At 44.9% G+C, this 19260-nt stretch overlaps 2 protein-coding genes across 5 annotated transcripts in view; one reads left to right on the top strand and one right to left on the bottom strand.

The window, feature by feature from the left end:
- Positions 1-6691: 6691 nt before the first annotated feature.
- On the bottom strand, positions 6692-17738 carry S100A10 (S100 calcium binding protein A10). 2 transcript variants are annotated; one of them, XM_009431602.3, is made up of 3 exons: positions 17583-17738; positions 9896-10048; positions 6692-7101 (listed from the first exon to the last, which is right to left on the bottom strand). In XM_009431602.3, exons 2-3 carry the CDS (start codon positions 10025-10027, stop codon positions 6940-6942), a joined length of 294 nt encoding a protein of 97 aa, XP_009429877.1. In that variant the 5' UTR covers positions 10028-10048; positions 17583-17738; the 3' UTR covers positions 6692-6939. The 2 variants fall into 2 exon arrangements, with proteins under 2 accessions (XP_009429877.1, XP_063653493.1); XM_063797423.1 differs by lacking the exon at positions 17583-17738 and adding an exon at positions 16292-16398.
- A 589-nt stretch (positions 17739-18327) lies between these two features.
- LOC134808764 (putative neuroblastoma breakpoint family member 7) overlaps positions 18328-19260 on the top strand; it is a 133275-nt gene continuing 132342 nt past the window's right edge. Inside the window, exon 1 of one of the 3 annotated variants that reach the window (XM_063797404.1) lies at positions 18328-18439. The gene's annotated coding sequence lies outside the window, so the exon portion shown is untranslated. The remainder of the gene's footprint in view (positions 18440-19260) is intronic. The other 2 variants (XM_063797376.1, XM_063797384.1) reach the window with 2 other exon arrangements.

Here is a 19260-nt window from a genome sequence, read left to right as displayed (position 1 = left end):
GAGATAAAGCATGTTAAGAGCTCAGCAGAATGTGTATTCCATAGATAAGCCTGGGCTTAAGGGACCCTGGAGATGATGTTTTCATCTATCTCATTCTTCCATTCCTGTTTTAGTACTCTCATCCAAACTTTAGCTTCTCTTACCATGGATTACTACCATATGCACTTAAAACCTTTAAAAATCACATTAATATATAATTATTAAAACAATGCTTGTTTACTCAACATAGAAAAGTTCTTAAAAATATTTTAAAAGCTATGAATTACGTTAAACATTATAACTTTATTAAATTTGTTTTTTGTATTTTTTGAGACAGGGTCTTGCTCTGTCACTTAGGCTGGAGTGCAGTGGTGCCATCATAGTTCACTGCAGCGGTGCCATCATAGTTCACTGCAGCCTCGAATTCCTCAGCTAAAGTAACTCCCTAGGCCAGATGAACTCCCCAGGCCAGACGCCTTGTCCTCCCAACACTGCCCTGCCCATAGTGGATTTTTCTCTCTGTTCTTTCTCGCGTGAATCCTTCTTTCACACAACTCTCTACCTGCAGAGCTAACACCAGCATTTACCACTCACTGATATTCTTTTAACTCATATATAGTCAAGTATTGTTGCTTTGAAATGAAGTCTTATTCCACGAGACTGTAAACTTTGTATGCCAGTGACCACATTTTCTATGTAATTTGCTACTTTCTATGGTGCTTTAAATCACATCATTGAAGGGAAATTTTAATATGTAAATTTGTAATATGACCAAGACTCCTGGCTCTGTGGACTGACTCACTGTGGCGACCCGTCCCAGAGTGGGGCAGGACAGAGCAGAGTCCTCCCTGCAGGGAGCAAAGCTGAATCACCCTCTCCTCCTTCTAGAAAAACAGGCTTGAGGCTAAGTGCTCCTAATGCTCATCAGGGCCTTAATGGAAATGCCCAGAAGAGATTGAAGGGAGTAGCTTGAGCTTTTGCAGGAAGAGCCGGCAATGCAGGGGCTGCTCATTGATTAGCTGCTTTGGGTAACATGGCAAATGTGGTTTTTACACTGAGCAGGTCGAGTTCTGTGTCCAGAGAGCTAACTGAAATTATTTCCCCTCTTATTGAAAGGACAATGTAACGATGCTAAAGAAAACATTGATAACATGACTATTTCCATGTTATGAAATTTATTTTCATTTTATATAACGCCTTCCAGACTTTGCCCACTTTCATGCATTTATTTTTATTTTTTCTTTGAGATGGAGTCTTGCTCTGTTGCCCACGCTGGAGTGTAGTGGCATGATCTCGGCTCACTGCAACCTGCACCTCCTGGGTTCAAGCGATTCTCCTGTCTCAGCCTCCCAAGTAGCTGGGATTACAGGCATGCACCACCACGCCTGGCTAATTCCCACTTTCATGCATTTAAGAAAATATACAGTAGCTACCATTAGAGTGAACATACCGTTTTTCAGATGAGTTGGAATCTCAGTGGGAAACTAGACGAGCTAATGTTCTATCAGAGGCTTTTCTCACCTAGACGCTGTGGCCCTATCATCTTGATTTTTTTCCCTCTCAATTTTGGCATGACTTGCCAGAGGTCAAATTTTTTTCCTCTGTACTTAGAGCTTCTCAGAAAGATAAAAGTGAATCCCAACCCTGTTTTATCTTTTGTAGCCAGAATGTGATTGGAATGTGAGCAATGGAGAAAAGTGGGTTGAACATTCACAAGAACATACTGTCTGATTGTCTCCTTTTAGACGAGGGCCATCTCTTTTTCCCGAAGGAGTAGTAATAACCCAAACCTAGGACCTGTAGAGATTTTTATTGAGCAAACTCACCCACAACATATCCTTTATTCTTTCCATTTATCATTCCTTTAACACCTCCTGCCTGTCCTATCCCACCTACACACACTTTCTGCAGTGAGCATACACCACTTTAGACATGCTGGATTCTACGTGGCCTCCTGAGTTTTCTGTGTCCTGGACATTCCTTTGCTCCATCATTACTACGTCCAGGGATGCAGCAGAGAAGAGTGGCTAAAATCTTAGACCACCTGTGTTCAAATCCTGCCTCCACCTTGGTCAAATCACCTGTAAAGTGGGAACAGTAATAGTACCTACTTCATAGTTGTTGGGAGGAACAAACGAGTTAATACTTGTGAAGCACTAGAACAGAGCCTGCAATGTAGTAAGAACTCAATGTTAGCTGGTATCCAAATCTAAATTTCTTCCAATCTTCAAAGACCAGATAACATCTTATCTCTTACACAAAATCTTATCTGACTAGCCTCATCTAACCCACGAAATCTCTTACTTTTTTGAAAGAATAACACAGTTGATAGTTAATTTACTCAAATAGCCCCTTGAGACAACTGCAGAATACAAGCTGCTCTGCCTATGGAGTAGCCACTCTTTATTCCTTTCCTTGCTTTTCACTTTACTCTAAAAAAGAAAAAAGAAAAAGAAAAAAAGGAAAGAAAGGGAAGGAGGGAAGGAAGGAAGGAGGGAAGGAAGGAAGGAGACTATCTTGATATCTGGGTTTAAATCTTGAAACAATAAGTGCTGTGGGACTTTGAGGGAGTTACTTAAGTCTTAGTTTTGTCATCTGTAAAATGGATGTTATAATACCTTCACAGGGTTATTGTGAGGTCCAAGTAAGATAAATGCTTAAAAAGTATCTCATACAGGTCCTGACTCATGGTAGACCCTCAATAAATACACAGGCTCTTTCAAAATATATTATTTAAAATTTTATGGATTGTGAAAGTGCAAGTGCATGTAGATGGGCTAGGAAGGAATTGCATAGAAAATTAAGATAATATAGCACTGTATATAAAGAAAATTACAATAGTCTCATAAACGTCTTTCTGGAGCAACAATTTCCCCAGCCAGTAACTCCTACTCTGGAAACTAAACACAGCTGGGTGTATTCCCTTTAGTTTCTCTCTCTCTCTCTCGCTCGCTCGCGCTCTCACTCTTGCTCTCTCTCTCTCTCTCTGTGTGTGTGTCTTTGCAGGCATGCACTCAAGGAGACACGCATATTTAGAAAAGAAAGGAATCCGATTATATACCAATTTTGCAGTCTGCTTTACTTTACATAGACATTTCCCCATCTCATTTAATATTTTTCAAAGTGATGGTTGTGATGGGCCATATAGCATCCCATGTACATCTAAACAATCTAAACATAACTTATTTAACCATGACCCCATTGTTGAATATTGAGGTTTTCTTTAGGTTTTAGCTATTCTAAATAATGCTGCATCAAATAGCTTTGTATATGAATATCATAAGTATCTTTGATTATTTTGCTAAGAGAAATTCTTAGGAATAGAAATACTGGGTCAAAGAAAACACATTAAAGGATTCAGGTACATATTGCCAACTTTTGCCTTTCTGAAAGGTTGTGTAAATTACATAACTATCAACAGTGACCAGAGGTGCCCATCACATGTCTCCCTTGCCAATGCTCTGTTGTGTTGACGGAGTCTCGCTCTGTCGCCCAGGCTGGAGTGCAGTGGCATGATCTCGGCTCACTGCAAGCTCTGCCTTCCGGGTTCATGCCATTCTCCTGCTTCAGCCTCCCGAGTAGCTGGGACTACAGGCGCCCACCACTGCGCCCAGCTAATTTTTTGTATTTTTAGTAGAGACGGGGTTTCACCGTGGTCTCGATCTCCTGACCTCGTGATCCACCCGCCTCTGCCTCCCGAAGTGCTGGGATTATAGGCGTGAGCCACCGCGCCCAGCCTGCTTTATCTATTATTATCTTTCAATCTAGATTGTAATCTTCTTGAGCAGGCACTGTGGTCATCTGCTTCTTCGTACCTGCCTTTATACAGAACATTGCTTGGTGCCATTCACATGGTAGCCCTTGCTAATATTTGCCAAGTGAATGAATTTCTATTCACAACTATCCCTGTGGGGTTAAGAGCTGGAGAAGGGACTTGAACAATTACTTGACCAATCACGAATTGGTCAAATTTGAATGAGAGAGGTTTGTAGACTTGTCCTCGGTCTCCTAGTGAGATGGGTTAGGTAGAAAACTATTAAATCACAGGTAGTTGGCCGCTGTTCAGGGGACTTGGACAAGGGAGTGGGTCCAAGAGAGAAAAATGATGTTTTTCAGGGTCAGCTCTGCAGCGTGTTGGAAACTGACTTTCTGCACTGCTATTCATTCTTTTTTTGTAACTGGGTGTGGGGAGGGGCGGGATCTACTTTTTACAACTCAGCCATGTAGCAGAATGAGTGGAATTTTCCAGATGGTTCCTCTTGATGACTGTTGGCATAATGGCAGTTTTGCCCCCTGGGAGCCATTGGGTTGCAACCCCTGAAGCCTAGACAGCAGTTTTAGCAGGTCAGATTGTGGGATCCGTGTGTTTTTGTTGGCACAAAGAGCCATGTGGGATTTCAAGCCATAAATACCATTTTTATTTTCCTCATACAGCTCACTACTAAATGAGCAATGAGGCCAAAGCGAGGAAGGTGCCATAACCCTTTCCCTCAATACACATACACATCCATCCCAAATACAGTGACTCAGATCATTTCCTGGCACTGGGCACCTTTCTGAATGAGAGTTTGGGGTAATCTGCTGGGAATAACACATTGCTTCAGAATTTTTCTGAATCTACACACCCACTGTGAAGACGAGTTGATGCTTCCTTTCTCTTACCCTGAGAGCCTCCTTCCTCCTGGGATAGTTGTGTTTTTGTTTTCAGGTAAAAGAGGCTTAGAGTGTGAAAGTTTGCTATGGATTTCAGGACATGTGAGCTCATAATATCTCCCTTTTATAATTTTCCCCATTCATTTGTGAGTTGACCACTAATCCTCCTAATACCCAGTAAACACAGTTGCCCAGGAGGCAGGTAAACCAAAGGGGTGAATCTGGACTGACACAAATTCTCATGGATTGCCTTACTGTGATGGGCCAGTTTTTTTTTTCTTGTCTCTGTTATCTATTACAGACGTTATCTTCCAGAGCCTCCTTTCCTTAGAGCCACAATTTCTTTAACTTCCAGGTTGGAAGACTTCACGTAGGATTAGGAATTGTCACTGTGGTAGAATCAGCTGCTAATGTGCAAAGGTTGGAAAATGTTAGAACTTTATTTCCCAGAGTCCCTTGCGGTTAGGAATTTGTTGTGGTTGAGGCTCTGCCAGTCAGATGCACCTCATTGAGACTTGGATATGAGAGCCCAGCCGTATGTGGAAAGAGGGAGGGTGATGGGGATGTGCGTTTGCTTGTGCAGACTGTGCCATGGTCCTGGAGCAGCCAGCTGTGGCTATGGCTCCTCATTCAGCAGGCAGCTTCCTGAGCCAGCAGCTCCTTGGCGGCCCAGTTCTGTAGCATGGGTTTGGAAGTCATTCCTGGAGTCAATCTAGAGTCACTTCCTTTAACTAATCAACTCCCTCCTTCATTAATACTCCTGTAATAAATTCCTCTTTGTAAACTTGCTGATATAATGCTTCAGCCGCAAAGCTATGGTTTGTTTTACATTGTTCATTTGTTGACTGAGAAAAAATAAAATGGTTGGAATGTTTTCCTTGACTTTTTTATTATGGATTTCTTTCTACCAAAGCCAGTTTTGAACTATCCTGTTCTCTTTTGCATGCTTTTCCTTGTGACTATCGATAACCTTATATTGCACTTTTCCCCAGAGTGAGATGGAAGTTTTTCCCAGAGTTATATTGATGTGTCCAATCAAAAAAGTAAATATTCCAGGCCTGGCGCGGTGGCTCACGCCTGTAATCCCAGCACTTTGGAAGGCCGAGGCGGGCAGATCACAAGGTCAGGAGATTGAGACCATTCTGGCTAACACGGTGAGGCCCCGTCTCTACTAAAAATACAAAAAATTAGCTGGGCATGGTGGCGGGCGCCTGTAGTTCCAGCTACTCGGGAAGCTGAGGCAGGAGAATGGTGTGAACCTGGGAAGGCAGAGTTTGCAGTGAGCCGAGATTGCACCACTGCACTCCAGCCTGGGTGACAGAGCAAGCCTCCGTCTCAAAAAAAAAAAAAAAAAGTAAATATTCCATCTTCTTTGACTTATTTACTTAGAACAATGCTATATGCCAATTCATGGAATTCATATATCACCTCTCCATAAAAGCATACAGTATTAATAAGCATATAGCATGTGATGCACATATACCCTGAAGCTTCTAACAGGCACAAAAAAGGGCTAGGAGGAACATTTTGCATTGATTATCAAGACATCAGTACTGACACTTCATTTTCAACAAAAGTGCACTGCCCCGTGTATAAGTCATGCCTACCATATTTCCTGACATCTGGGAGTTGACTTAATAGATGCTAATGTGATGTTATTACCAAGGTGTCAAGCTACACCCTCTCCTGATTGGTTCTCCTAGTTCTGCCTTAGGTTTGCTGACACTTTGCTATGAAAAATGGATTCAGACATTGCAGGCATGCAAAGTGCTGGCTAGAAAAGCACTGATTTAACTGGGCAAAACTGTGCCCAGTAATTATAAACTTACCATCTACTCCTGTAGAGCCTTCTCCTAATCCTTCAAGTTTGAGTCCTTCATATAGACACAGCTACAAGGGCAGAACAATTAGAGAAGTCAGACTCCAAGCCTGAATGAAGAGTGTTTTCTCATTTTGCCAGTTCTGTGAGAAAAGCTCTGCTGTGTGCTGGCTGCCCAAGGGCAAGCTGCCTCTTGGGGAACAAGCATTTCTGAGGGAACAACAAACATTCTGTCTCAAATTTGGAACTAAAAAAGAACTTTATTTATTGAGGGCAAGGGGATGCAAACAATACAAAAATCAAAAGCTTATCTGGTATTTAACTTTTCTTTCTCTGCTTGTCAAATGAGAGTTAGATTTTATTTTTACATTTGCTAAGTGTCCTGATCTGCTCATGAAATCCTTCTATGGGGGAAGCTGTGGGGCAGATTCCTTAAGCGACCCTTTGGGACAACTCTTATCAGGGAGGAGCGAATTGCTCATTTCTGCCTACTTCTTTCCCTTCTGCTTCATGTGTACTACAAAATAGTCATTGCATGCAATGGTGAGGCCCGCAATTAGGGAAAAGAAGCTCTGGAAGCCCACTTTGCCATCTCTGCACTGGTCCAGGTCCTTCATTATTTTGTCCACAGCCAGAGGGTCTTTTTGATTCTGAAAAAAAAAAAAAAAAAAAAAAAAAAGAACAAAGGCAAGAAATATCAGTCAAAGGTTGCAATGAGGAGCTTATTTGATTTGTACTGCTGAGAACTGTGTATATATCTCCCAATTACTTGAGCTCTTGTTTTAGGTCATAAGCAACCTTTGGAGTTCATCTAAATGTATTTTTTTTTTTTTGCCTTGCGGGAGCATTTCAGTAATTTCGTATTTAGATTCTGCCTAAGAACCACCCTAAGCTCCTCATTTTATGGTTTAAACTTACATTCTCTTATTAAAATTTTATTCCTAATGGCATGGTCAAATCCCTTACAAAGGAAACTCCTTATGAAAAGATATTTATGATTTAGGGAATAAGTTTTGGATCACTGTCCTATGGATTTTAAAGAGGTGTTAATGATGCCATGGGTTGGTTTTAGGTTTGAAGAAGGCAGCTCTCATTCTTCTTGGCACAGCTGAGGACAAGCTAGTGTGGCTTCATATCATATTAGCCACGTGATGCTGAGTGAACCACACAGCTTAGTGGGCCTTTGTGTATCAACGATGAATTGAGGAGGTTGGACTATAATGTTTCTAGAATCCTTCCATTCTTTGAGTTGGTAAGTCTATGCCATCCTATACTCTTCACTGGATGTTGTACACTGGACCAGTTTCAAAAGGAGTATGTGGGATGGAGTCTTAAACTCCCCATGACTCTCAGTGCCTGGTAAGAATGTATGGAACAGAGATGGGCAGGCAAGACCCCCTTTGCTTTTATCTTGCTTACATGGTGATTGGCTTCAGCACTCCTTTTTGTAGTGATGCTGGTCAGAAGCGGTAAGGTGTGGTTTTTCCTGTAGGGTCCATGCCATCAACCAGAGAGAGAGAAATATGGCCTATTTGAGGTTGTTAAAGGGCTCAGGTAAACTATTTATGAATTCTGATGACTATATTCATGAGTGAGGAAAATGATATGCAGTGTTTCAAGTGTGCTAGATGTTTCTAAATTGCACTCAGAAATTCCTAAAAGTATAGCAGCAGCATTTCCCACATGAGCACTGCAAACTCCTACTCTAGCTAAACCTGCTCTATGCAGCTCTTGGTGGGTTTCAGCTAATTCTGGCTTCACCCTCAGCTTCCTGGCTGTGGTCAGAATGAGTGAAATCTGGATGACATAAGGGGTCTACTTTAGAAACAAAAGGCTCTGTTAATGCAGTGAGTGTAGGTGTTTCAGGAATTATGACTCTGTGCCTGGAATAAATTACCCTGCCATGGTTAGTGCTCCACACTACATATACCCTTTATGTGTCTCATGCCACAAAGCCTTTAGGAAGAAAGGGTCTGTGTCTCACATGATACTCACTCTGGCTCTTAACAACACTCTTAACAAGTGTTTAGTGTACTGAGAATGCCTTTGTCCATAGGACAGGCAGGCTTACAATGAGCACATTTTGTCCTTGCGTCTTAATGCTTGTCTTGAATGATCATAGAAAGTGAAAGTGACCTTGCAGATAATTATGTCCAGCCCTCTCTAATTTTACAGGGGAGGAAACTGAAGACTAGAGAGCTGAAGCAACCTGCCCATTGTTAGTTAAGGCAGAGCCAGATCTTCTAACTCCTGGTCTGGGGCTATATCACAGGACTCTACAAAAGCAGAGGACCTGAATATTCTAACTCATTCTGGGATAGCATTAGGTAATAACTGCAGCTCTGAGAGAGTAGTTAGGCTATTTATATCTGTTTATTTAACTGATATTGATGACATACGAATTATAGTATACTAAAAAGCCTCATGTTTATTGATTGCAGGAGTCAGGGGCTTGACTAATGTGCCGTTTACCAGGCAGATGACAAGAGGCAGGACCCAACGTTTTACCATATCTCCTCTCACCCTTTACAGGTTAATGCATTATTCAACACCAAGCACAGAAACAATCTTTTCAGGTGACTACAATTGTGGTAGGGAAAGAAGGGCTTGCATTTCAGTCTACTATTTTGTCATGCAATGTTGCACCTTCAGTTGAATTCAACAGCCACCTCTCAAGACCTGGAATATAAAAGGACAACTGTGCCTTGTGGCCCCATGTCCTGAGTGATGTATCTGAGCTGATGGCAGAGTCCTCTTATAGGTCTTCATGCATCTCTCCGTCTGTCAAAGGTGAGACATAAACTCAAACTGCTCCTGTGTTGTCAGAGCATTATTATGTGAAAAGCAGTTATTTCTGGAGTGATATGTGGCTTTTATTCAGTAGATGACTGACACTGCTCCTTTATAGTATTAGAAAAAGAAAAAACAATCCCTTTATCTGAAGAGATTTAAGAAGGGAGATTCGAGTTGCTCAAAACGGAATGTGACCAGGATGTGGCATCTCCACCACCAGGTTTTTGGACCTGAAGGTAGCCATTTTCTGGTTGACTACTCTTTTGTGAAAAGCTTTCTTTCTCCCAACTCTGTCCCCAACATCGTCACAACAGACACAGATAACCAGATGGAATTTTCCAACAAACAGCTCATATTGTGGTTATTTGTATGCAGTCTTATTTCACCTGCAGACTGTAAGCTCCTTGAAGGTTGGGGCTGTGTCTTCATTACTTTCTGTTTCCTCAACAGTATCTTACAAATAGCAGGTACTCAATACTATTTAATAAGTGAATGAATGAGGTCATTCATTCATTCCTTCAGGTGACTACATTCATTCATTCACTAGTGGTGACCTCCACAGGGAAGGGATGGAAACAAGAAGGAAAAGGAACCAAGGCCTAGAAGCATTGACTTTTATGTCTGGTTCTTTGTAAGCTTTTCAACACTTACTTCCAAAAATCCAGGGAACTCCTTTTCCATGAGTACTCTCAGGTCCTCCTTTGTTAAGTAGCCTTTATCCCCAGCGAATTTGTGAAATGTAAACATCATGGTTTCCATGGCGTGTTCCATTTGAGATGGCATTTTGGTGTGGTCCGTTGAAGCCTATTAAAGGATGTAAAGTAACAGGGTCTACATTAACTTTTTTTGGCAGACTTTATGCATGAATTTATTTTTTTTAAATTGAAAGATAAAATTGTATGTATTTAATGTGTACAACATGATGTTTTCAGGTATATATACATTGTGGGATGACTGAATCTAGCTAATTAACATATGCATTACCTCCCATAGTTAGCACTTTTGTGGTGAGAACACTTAGCCACTCTTAACTATTTGTCAAGAATACAATACATTGTAATTAACTATAGTCACGTTGTTGTACAGTAGATCTCTTAAACTTATTCCTCCTTACTGAAATTTTGAATCTTTTGACCAATATCTCCTCAACATCACTCCAGTGCAATCACCCCAGCCCATTCTATTCTTTAGTTCTATGAAATTCAGTGTTTAAGATTCCACATGAGTGAGATCATCTGGTAATTGTCTTTCTGTGCTTGGCTTATTTCACTAAGCGTAACGTCCTCCAGGTTCATCTATGTGGATTTACATTAACTTTTAAGCCATATGTATTGCCAGCCTTTTTAGGATAATTGGAAAGATGGAGATTAGATCATCCATCTGATCTTCTCCAGCTTTAAAATTCAGTGAATGAATCTAAGAACCAGTCCACCCCAGTTTGGGTCCCTTGTTGGTAGAAATAGACACCTCAGATACTGGTGCTGTAAATAAAGGGGTTTAGCTAACTCCAGCTAATTTGCATGAATAACCTAATGAAGAATAGAAACTAATAATTTAGAAAAGCAAGATCAGTGTTCCTCTTTTTTTTTTTTTTTTTTTTTTTTGAGACGGAGCTTTGCTCTTGTTGCCCAGGCTGGAGTGCAGTGTTGCGATCTTGGCTCACTGCAACCTCTGCCTCCCTGGTTCAAGCTATTCTCCTGATTCTCCTGCCTCAGCCTCCCGGGTAGCTGGGATTACAGGCTTCCGCCACCATGTCCGGCTAATTTTTTGTATTTTTAGTAGAGGCGGGGTTTTGCCATGTTGAGCAGGCTGGTCTCAAACTCCTGACTTCAGGTGATCTGCCCACCTCGGCCTCCCAAAGTGCTGGGATTACAGGCCACTGCGCCCGGCCCAGTGTTCCTCTTTTTAACTGACAAAGCACCTACTGAAAGAACAGATAGTTCATAATTTCTCTTGGCACTAGTAAATGGGATTCTTAGATATGGCTGATACTAACAATCCACACAGTCAAGTCTGGTAAATACGAAAACTTCACCCTTCTAAGCTTAATGTGGTAACTTGGTTCAGTGTGATTCTAGGGTTTAGAAATCTGCTTACAAGTGAATTTATCTGCTGGGTATATATGTATTCTTTTTTTTTTTTGAGACGGAGTCTCGCTCTGTCGCCCAGGCTGGAGTGCAGTGGCGCCATCTCGGCTCACTGCAAGCTCTGCTTCCTGGGTTCACGGCATTCTCCTGCCTCAGCCTCCCGAGTAGCTGGGACTACAGGTGCCCGCCACCGCACCCGACTAATTTTTTTGTATTTTTAGTAGAGACGGGGTTTCACCGTGGTCTCGATCTCCTGACCTCGTGATCCGCCCACCTCGGCCTCCCAAAGTGCTGGGATTACAGGCGTGAGCCACTGTGCCCGGCCTATATGTATTCTTTACTAAAGTTCTGAACTTGTTATTTATTGCAATAAAGACAGTTGCATCTCTGGCAGTAAAATACAGTTGCTCTACCCAAACAGAAAACTACTCAAAGTCCATTGTCTAGTTCACTTGAGAAGCAACAAGTAATACTATAACCTAACTCATTTGAGGGCCTCCTATGTTTTAGTGACATTAGACAGATGAGCTGCTGTCACAGTCTGGGGTACAGTGGGAAAGCAAGAGCTTTCATCATGAAGCATTTATAAGAAAGGAAAGGAAACATGTCAGATCATTACATTTGGGTATAATGAACTAGGGGTATATGTCTCACAAGACCCAGTACGTGGTACTTAATAGAACCTCAGTGAATTTTGGCTTAATTGGAAGGAATCATTTGGCGAGAACAGATAAGCTTTGGCTAATATCACCTAAAATCACTACTGGGTAGGAAACAGGTGAACGTGAATGGAGACTGTAATATAGCACTAAAAAATAAAAATAAATAATCACAAGAATAGGCTTTGAGCTTAGATTGAAGGGCTGGCAAATTCCTCTGCTGAAGAGCTCTAACAGGAACCTGAGACATGCTTTGGTCTGGTTCCTATCTCTGAGAGATTCCTGTTCAACACTGATTCTCAAATGCTATCTTTTACAGAGGAGAAGGTGGAGTTGGTAAACATGAGGATTGAGCAATTAACACTTAAGAATTGTAAATTCTACCCCTTAATCTCCAGAAAAGTATGGGAACCAGCAGGCCAAAGAATGCTATAAATCAGAATCTGGCATTGAGTCATCTGAAAGGCAGTTAGTTATCTTGGAGAGAGCTGCAAATTAATGCTTCAAGGTCTGCTGTGAGATGAATTCCAGGGGAAACACACCCTTTTCCTTCTCTTCTGACACAGCTCAGATCTGGCTCATCCCCCATCCCTCATATGGGTTTCAGATGGCAGTGGGCTTACAGAGAGTCTGCCTTGCCTGGACTGGTACTCCAAGTCCAGCAATTTAAGAGAACTGAACTGGGCGAGTCACCTCTGGGAGAAGGACGTGGGATCCCACCCCAGTTCTTAAATAACTCAGGAAAGGAGTCAGACACCACAGAGGTTTAAAAATACCTGTGCTCAAGTTCAGAGCAGCAGAGCACTTCAGGATCAATTCCCAAAGATCCCAGTAATTGGAACTGGGTGGGGTACCTAGTTTACTTTTTTCAGATGACAGGACAGAAGGAAAGTGCAGAATTAAGAAAGGGAATGCAGCAGGGTAAGGACCTCTAAATTTTAAAAAGGCTAATTTTAGGAGCTTCTAAGAAATACAAGTTGTCAGCTGAGGAAATCCTGGCCACCCTTGAGTATCTTCTTCAGGAGAGCAAGGTGAGTCTACCTCACACTGTGTGAGTGCTTAGGTCTGAAGTCACTCAGTCGCATGCCTCTCTTGCCCACAGCCATTACGAAGTGACGGAGCTTCCCTCTCTGAAGTTACATCCTTCTCCCACTTGGTCTTCCCCTCCCCTCCTCCCCCAGCGGTTTTATTCAGTGGATGGATTGTGAATATTGCAGCCAGCTGACTCCCTATGTGTCCAGTAGGCCTTCTGCAATAAGGATGCACAGGAGGGAGTAGCCAGGAGGTGAAAATAGCATTGAAAATCAGTGGAGAAGCCCTTGTCTCCTCAGCAACCAGTGCCCCAAAGGGCACTGACCAGGGCCACAGCAAGGAACTCTGTTTTGAGGAAGGAGTTGCACACTGGCTTTAAAATAAGACAAAGGAAAGGGGGAAATGTTGTGATTAAAACTCTGTTCTCTTGGCTAGAGGATGAATCATGTAACTCTTGTCTGAGTGCAGCCAACGGTTGCCCAACTGAGTCAGCCCTGCCTGGCCCTCCATTCTTGGGTGGGGCTTGCCTGGGCAGGGCTGTCTGCAGCACTGACTGTTCGCTGCCAAAACTGAAGTTCTTCAGGGACTTCAATCTGGCATTTCCACCCTCACGTAGCCACTCTGCAAGCTCTATTCCTGGGCAGATGTGGGCTTCCTGCATCCTGGTTAGACACACTTTGACAGGAGGGCCTTGGGGCTGGGGCTGAGGGGCAGCAGTGTCCTCTCTATCCCCAATAATGTACTCTTGCACCTGAAACATTCAATTTCATTTAATTGTTTACTTGTCTGCCTGAGATTTAAGCTTCTCTTAAGAACTACAAATTATTCTGCTTTTATTCATGGAGCACTGTATAACTGTTATGTGCATAAATGAACCACACAATCCCTTGGGCAGTAGCTGAGGTGCAGGTGTGATTACCCAGGACTAGGCTGAAAGCCTTGTAGCTCAGAGCTCAGGAGGACAATGTGAGAGCTGGGAAGGGCCAGGAAAGGGGCCCCAAAAGTGTTCAACTATGAACAGAACAGTAGATAGAGTACACAGGAGTGCACATTCCATACACAAAAGGAAAAATATGTGTCCTGCTAAACAGGTCTAGTCAGAATGACATGACTGTGCTCCTTCTCTTCTAACACTTGCTGTTTTCTCAAGTTTCATTCATCCCATCTTCTACTTTTTGCTTTTCTAGTGCTGCTATCTCACTGCTGAGCTCCACAGGATAATAACAGCCTTGCTGTCCACTCACCTTTTATTGAAGTATTCTAATCTGATGCCTATTCATGCCCTCTACATGTTTGTCTGAGCAACAGGTCTTAAGAAGGGAGGCGGAGACATCTTTCTCTGCATAGTTTTCTCTACGGAAAGCAATTCTGGACTCCACAAATTTAGTTACCATAGGAGGAATTCAATTTTCCATTTTTGGTTCTCCCTCCCTGAGCACCTACTTTGAATGTCCCAGACATGGTGTTAGGCATGAGGGTGTTCACACACACATACACACACGCACACACACACAAAGCTCTCCATGGTGCTTGCCTTTGAGGAGTTCACCAGCTAATGGAATACTATTAAAGCATTTGGCCTGACTTCTAGTTATTTGTGTTTCTGTTTCTTTCCTCACTAGGTTGCAGGTTTTTTGAGCAGGGTCCCAATAGCCAGTGCCCCAGCCCTCATAGAGCCTGCTCGATGAATTGTTAAGAAATGATAATGATGTATTTTGGTTGTCCTGGGAGTAGCAGGCAAGCAGGAGTCCTCCTCAGAAAAGTGTCTGCTCCTGAACAATCTCAAATGTTTGCTTTGGACCTATGCCTAGATCCCGGCGGCAGTTTCAAAGAGGACACTTCTGCAGAGTGAGTTGGACTTGCTTTGCTCCTCTGTGTCTTGTCCATACCCTAGTTTTCTTACAGCCCACCCAGAAAATAAACGGCAGAGCGTCAGTAAAAACAAACATCTGTTATTTAAAATATGTTTGAGGTTTCCTTCCTTTTGCTTTAGAAATTTTGGAGTTTTTAAAATTGAACCCAGAAGGCATTCTTAAATTTGATCTCTGAAGGGAATTCAGAAAAAATGAGTTGAAGCAATGGATCTGGATCCAGGCTGTCTCTCTCACCTCTCACCAACTAAAACTTGCCCACTAAAGAACTGGGCAGCAAAGGAACATTTCAGATGCAATTCAATAGGAAGAAAGAACTTGGAAGAAACCTCCTTCAATCTAACCAACTACATCAATTTTTCCTTAAAGAATGCTTAGGCATCAGCCTAATCAGCCAACATAGCTACTGTTAAAACTGCTTTTAGTTAAAGACTTTGGTAGGATGGGTGGTACTTATTTAGTAAAGGGATAGAAAGTGCTGAAAATTGTTTAAAAGAAGTACATTCTTTCTTTTTGCTTTTGATGTGGATTCCTAAATTTGTTGAGTCCCCAGAAAAATGAGAAACTTAAGATGTTAAAATTTTAGTCCAGCTTTCTCAGCACTTTGAGTGCTAATTTATACATTATAATCCTGAAAGAATTCCATTGTTTCTCTCAACTTTACGCTTTAAAAGACTGGACTGTGTCCAAGGGTATACCAAGTGGGTTGTGCTCTACAAAAGTCACATTTTTTGAACTGTCAGTAGAAAGCAGGGAGGCACACAGTCTCAGCTCCACCCTGACCTCACTGGAGTGGCTGCTTAGGAGGCTGGCCAGCACACGGGAGGAAAGGGGCCTATATGATGTGTCGGAGAAAAGCTAGGAAGAGCATCACCCAGAAAGCAGGGTAAGACCCAAAAATTGCTTCATGCCCAGTAGACCAAAAAAATTGTAAGAACCTAGATAAGAAACTCCAAATGGTGGATCAAGGGCCACAGTGAAGAAACTACCCTCTGGCTGTGAAGGAACAAATACACCATTTGGAAGGGATGATTAAACAGAAACTGGATAGGAATCTGTGGGGGCAGGGCCGATGAAGAAACTTCCAATAAGTTATATGAACTCATTCCCACTCCAACCCCTGGCATTATCTTTTGCAATTTGCTGAAACATGTTGGAGGCAAAGATCACCGACTGGGTGCTTCCATGAGCCTGGCCTCACCTAAAACGCACAACATAAAACTCCACTCCTGGAGACTGAAACTCAAGCTTCTGGGGAAAAATATCCGCAACAACTGCAAACCTCTTAACGGGAAAAGCTACCTCCCAAGTAAGGCTGAGGCAGGCTGCCAGGCGCATACTGGCCGATAACGAAAAGCGGTCTCGCCAAGGCCCTACAGATCTAATTACTGCCCTCACCGGCAGTTCAGTCGAGAAACCTCTCCTGCAGACTGGCAGCCAGACCAGGTGTGACTCACTTCCTCTTGGAAAATGCCCTCTGAGATGGCACAGTTCTCCTTTTCCTTCAGGGAGTGTTCTGTCCAAACCATCCACCGAGAGTATCTGCAACCGGCCACACCCACATGGTCTCACAGCTGAGTCACAGGCCTCAGACCACTAGGAGAATCCTGGAGCCCTTTGTGCTAACCACGCCCTGCAGAAGCTCCCGCAGAGACGGAACTGGGTGGGGGCAGAAAACGGGGTGGGCTTAATGCATCCCAGAATCTGGCTTAGGGATCCCCTGTGCTGGCCTGGCTTGGAGCGCTCTGCATTCCACCCCCAGCCAACAAGGCAGAGCTCCTGGTTTCACTTAGGCAGAGCTGGACTGAGGCTGGACAGGGCAGCAGTGTCCACGGCTAGGGGCAGCGCCATTCCTTCGGCCAAAGCACAGGTGGTGAACCAAGTACCAATGGCACGTCTGTCTGTCTCACTGCACCGGGCCAAATTAATCTATGATTGGAAGATCTTTCATCAAGCCTGCTCTTCCTCCATGTCTTTCTGGTTCCACTTATTAAGACAGCAGGGGAACCCTTTCAGTAGAGAAACCACGTCACACAGGGCCCTCTCCCACAAACCCCAGCCAAACTGCTTCAGAAAGAAAACAAGTGGACCTCCCTCCCTCAGCAGGAAGACCCTTTCCGTCGAGCAGACAACAGGAAGCCCCGACCAGAAACGCCTGTTTGGCCGACGGACTAAGGGTTACGGAAGGGACGCCCCCAGCTGCCTACTCGTCCTACCCGCGCCTACTTGGGCGGTACAGCCGGGAGCAAGCTACGAACATGCAGACCCGGCCTGCGAGCGGAACCCACCAAGAAACACGCCAGCCAGGGCAGGGGCGTGCAGGAGGGATTCGGTAACCCGAGAGACGTGTGGGAAAGCAGGAAAGGTGGGAGTAAAGCAACGCAAACATAAAGGGAGGAGGGAAGAGGTTCAGGCGCACCAACACCACGGTCCCCTCCTAAAGAACAAGTGCCCCCTCCTCCGGTCCGCGTGGGTCTGGGGGCGGCCGCGCCCGGGCCAGGGAGGGGCGCTGCTGGCCTCGTTTGGGTGTGGCCCGGAGCACTGAGCAGCGGATTCCCCACCAGCCGCTCCCCGCCCAGCCCCGCGGTGCTCCGGACGCCCCGCGAAGCCGGGTGCAGGGTTTTCCCCGGGCAGCAGGTCCGGGCCTGGGGACTACCCAGGAGGGGCGCGTGGGCCGGGCGGAGCTCACCTTGGCCGAGGCGCGGCGGACGCTGGGCGAGCTGGGCGAGCTGGACGCGGGGCGGAGAGGCGAGCGCGGCGGGCTGTGCGCCTTCCTTAGTACGTGCGGCGGGTGGGTAGAGGGAGGCGGCGCGGGAGCGGGAGGAGCCTGGCGGGCGCTCGGCAGGGCGCTCCCCCAGCCCTGTCTCCTCCCCCTCTTCCTGCCCCCGACTCCCCCGACCCCGGGCGCGCGGCCCACGCCCTGCCCTCGCTCCCGGACCCGCCTCGCAGAGGCCTCGCCCGCCCCAGACAGAGCGTTCTTGTAAACTTCTCTTCAGTAGAAACGGTCCTTCTCTCGAATATTTCAGGGCATCCCCACCCTGGGCCTGCCCTTCCTCTCGGGTTTGGTTTTAGAAAGTGTAGAAATCAAAGAACCCGGCCGTCCTGCGGGTGGGGCACGCTGGCGCAGAACCAGAGGTAACCGGCTCTGCGGCCACCTACGGGTCTAGGAATTACTTGCTGGATGACCCTGCAGGGAGTGGCACGTGGAGTCCTATCGACCTCAGAGGCACTATCAGATTAGCCCTAGGAGGTCCGTCGGGGGGTCTCGGCGGCCTGCGTCAGTGGAGGGGCGGCACCTCCCCAGAAGCCGGGCTTCCCGCCCCACCGGCCCGCGAGGTGCCGCAGGGAGGGTGCGGTTTGGCTTGTCAGCACTCAGGGGCGTCACAAACCCTTTGTTGAACAGGGGATTTACCCCTGTTTGTGTGGCGTCACTTGATCAATAGTTCAGTTTCACTGTGGCTAATAGTGTTAAAAACTGGCCCGGCGCGGTGGCTCACGCCTGTAATCCCAACACTTTGGGAGGCCGAGGCGGGCGGATCACCTCAGGTCAGGAGTTCAAGACCAGCTTAGCCAACATGGTGAAACCTTGTCTCTACTGATACAAAAATTAGCCGGGAGTGGTGGTGCGCGCCTGTAATCCCAGGAGACTGAGGCATGAGAATCGCTTGAACCTGGGAGACAGAGGTTGCAGTGAGCCGAGATCGCACCACTGCACTCCAGCCTGGGTGACAGAGTGAGACTGTGTCTCAAAAAAAAAGAAAAAAAAAAAAGAAAAAAAGAAAAGAAAAAGGTTAAAAACTAAGTTTCCAAGGCATTATGCTGTGGTCCTTGAAAAGTCCTTTAGAATAATTTTCTGGAATAAATTTAGAGAAAACCTAAGTGTTTCCTAGGGGATGCTTACCAACTCCTCGCCCCTCCCCCCCCCCGCCCTCTTTTATTTTAATTGTGACTCAGGGTTAAATACAAACTACTAGCAGCTGTTGGTGGAAAAGAGCCCAATCCCAAACTCTGGGGTTTTCCTTTGTTCCCAAGGGAGGCCTTGGGAGGAATGAATGATCCCAAAGGAATGAGCAGACCTGGGGAATCCTCCAAGTGCCACCTCTGACTAATATTGGCTGTTGCTAGGAAAACCCAACTTGGATTTCAGCTATTACTTTCCCTGCAACCCTGGTGCTGACTATTCAAGGGGACAGCTCTTCAAGATCTTCCTCTATACAGTACTTCCCAGTCCCCAGGTCACAGTCACCAGTGGAGGAAATCTCGGATCCCTTTTGTTGCAGGGATTGCAATGCGACTGGGTTTAGAATGGGAATGCCTGGGTTTGCGTACCCCTACTCATCTGATTTCTTCATCTGGTCCACAGACCT

This window comes from Pan troglodytes, chromosome 1, assembly GCF_028858775.2.
Source record: "Pan troglodytes isolate AG18354 chromosome 1, NHGRI_mPanTro3-v2.0_pri, whole genome shotgun sequence".
NCBI classification, from domain to species: Eukaryota; Metazoa; Chordata; class Mammalia; order Primates; family Hominidae; genus Pan; species Pan troglodytes.
This window is presented reverse-complemented; position numbering and strand designations above follow the sequence as displayed.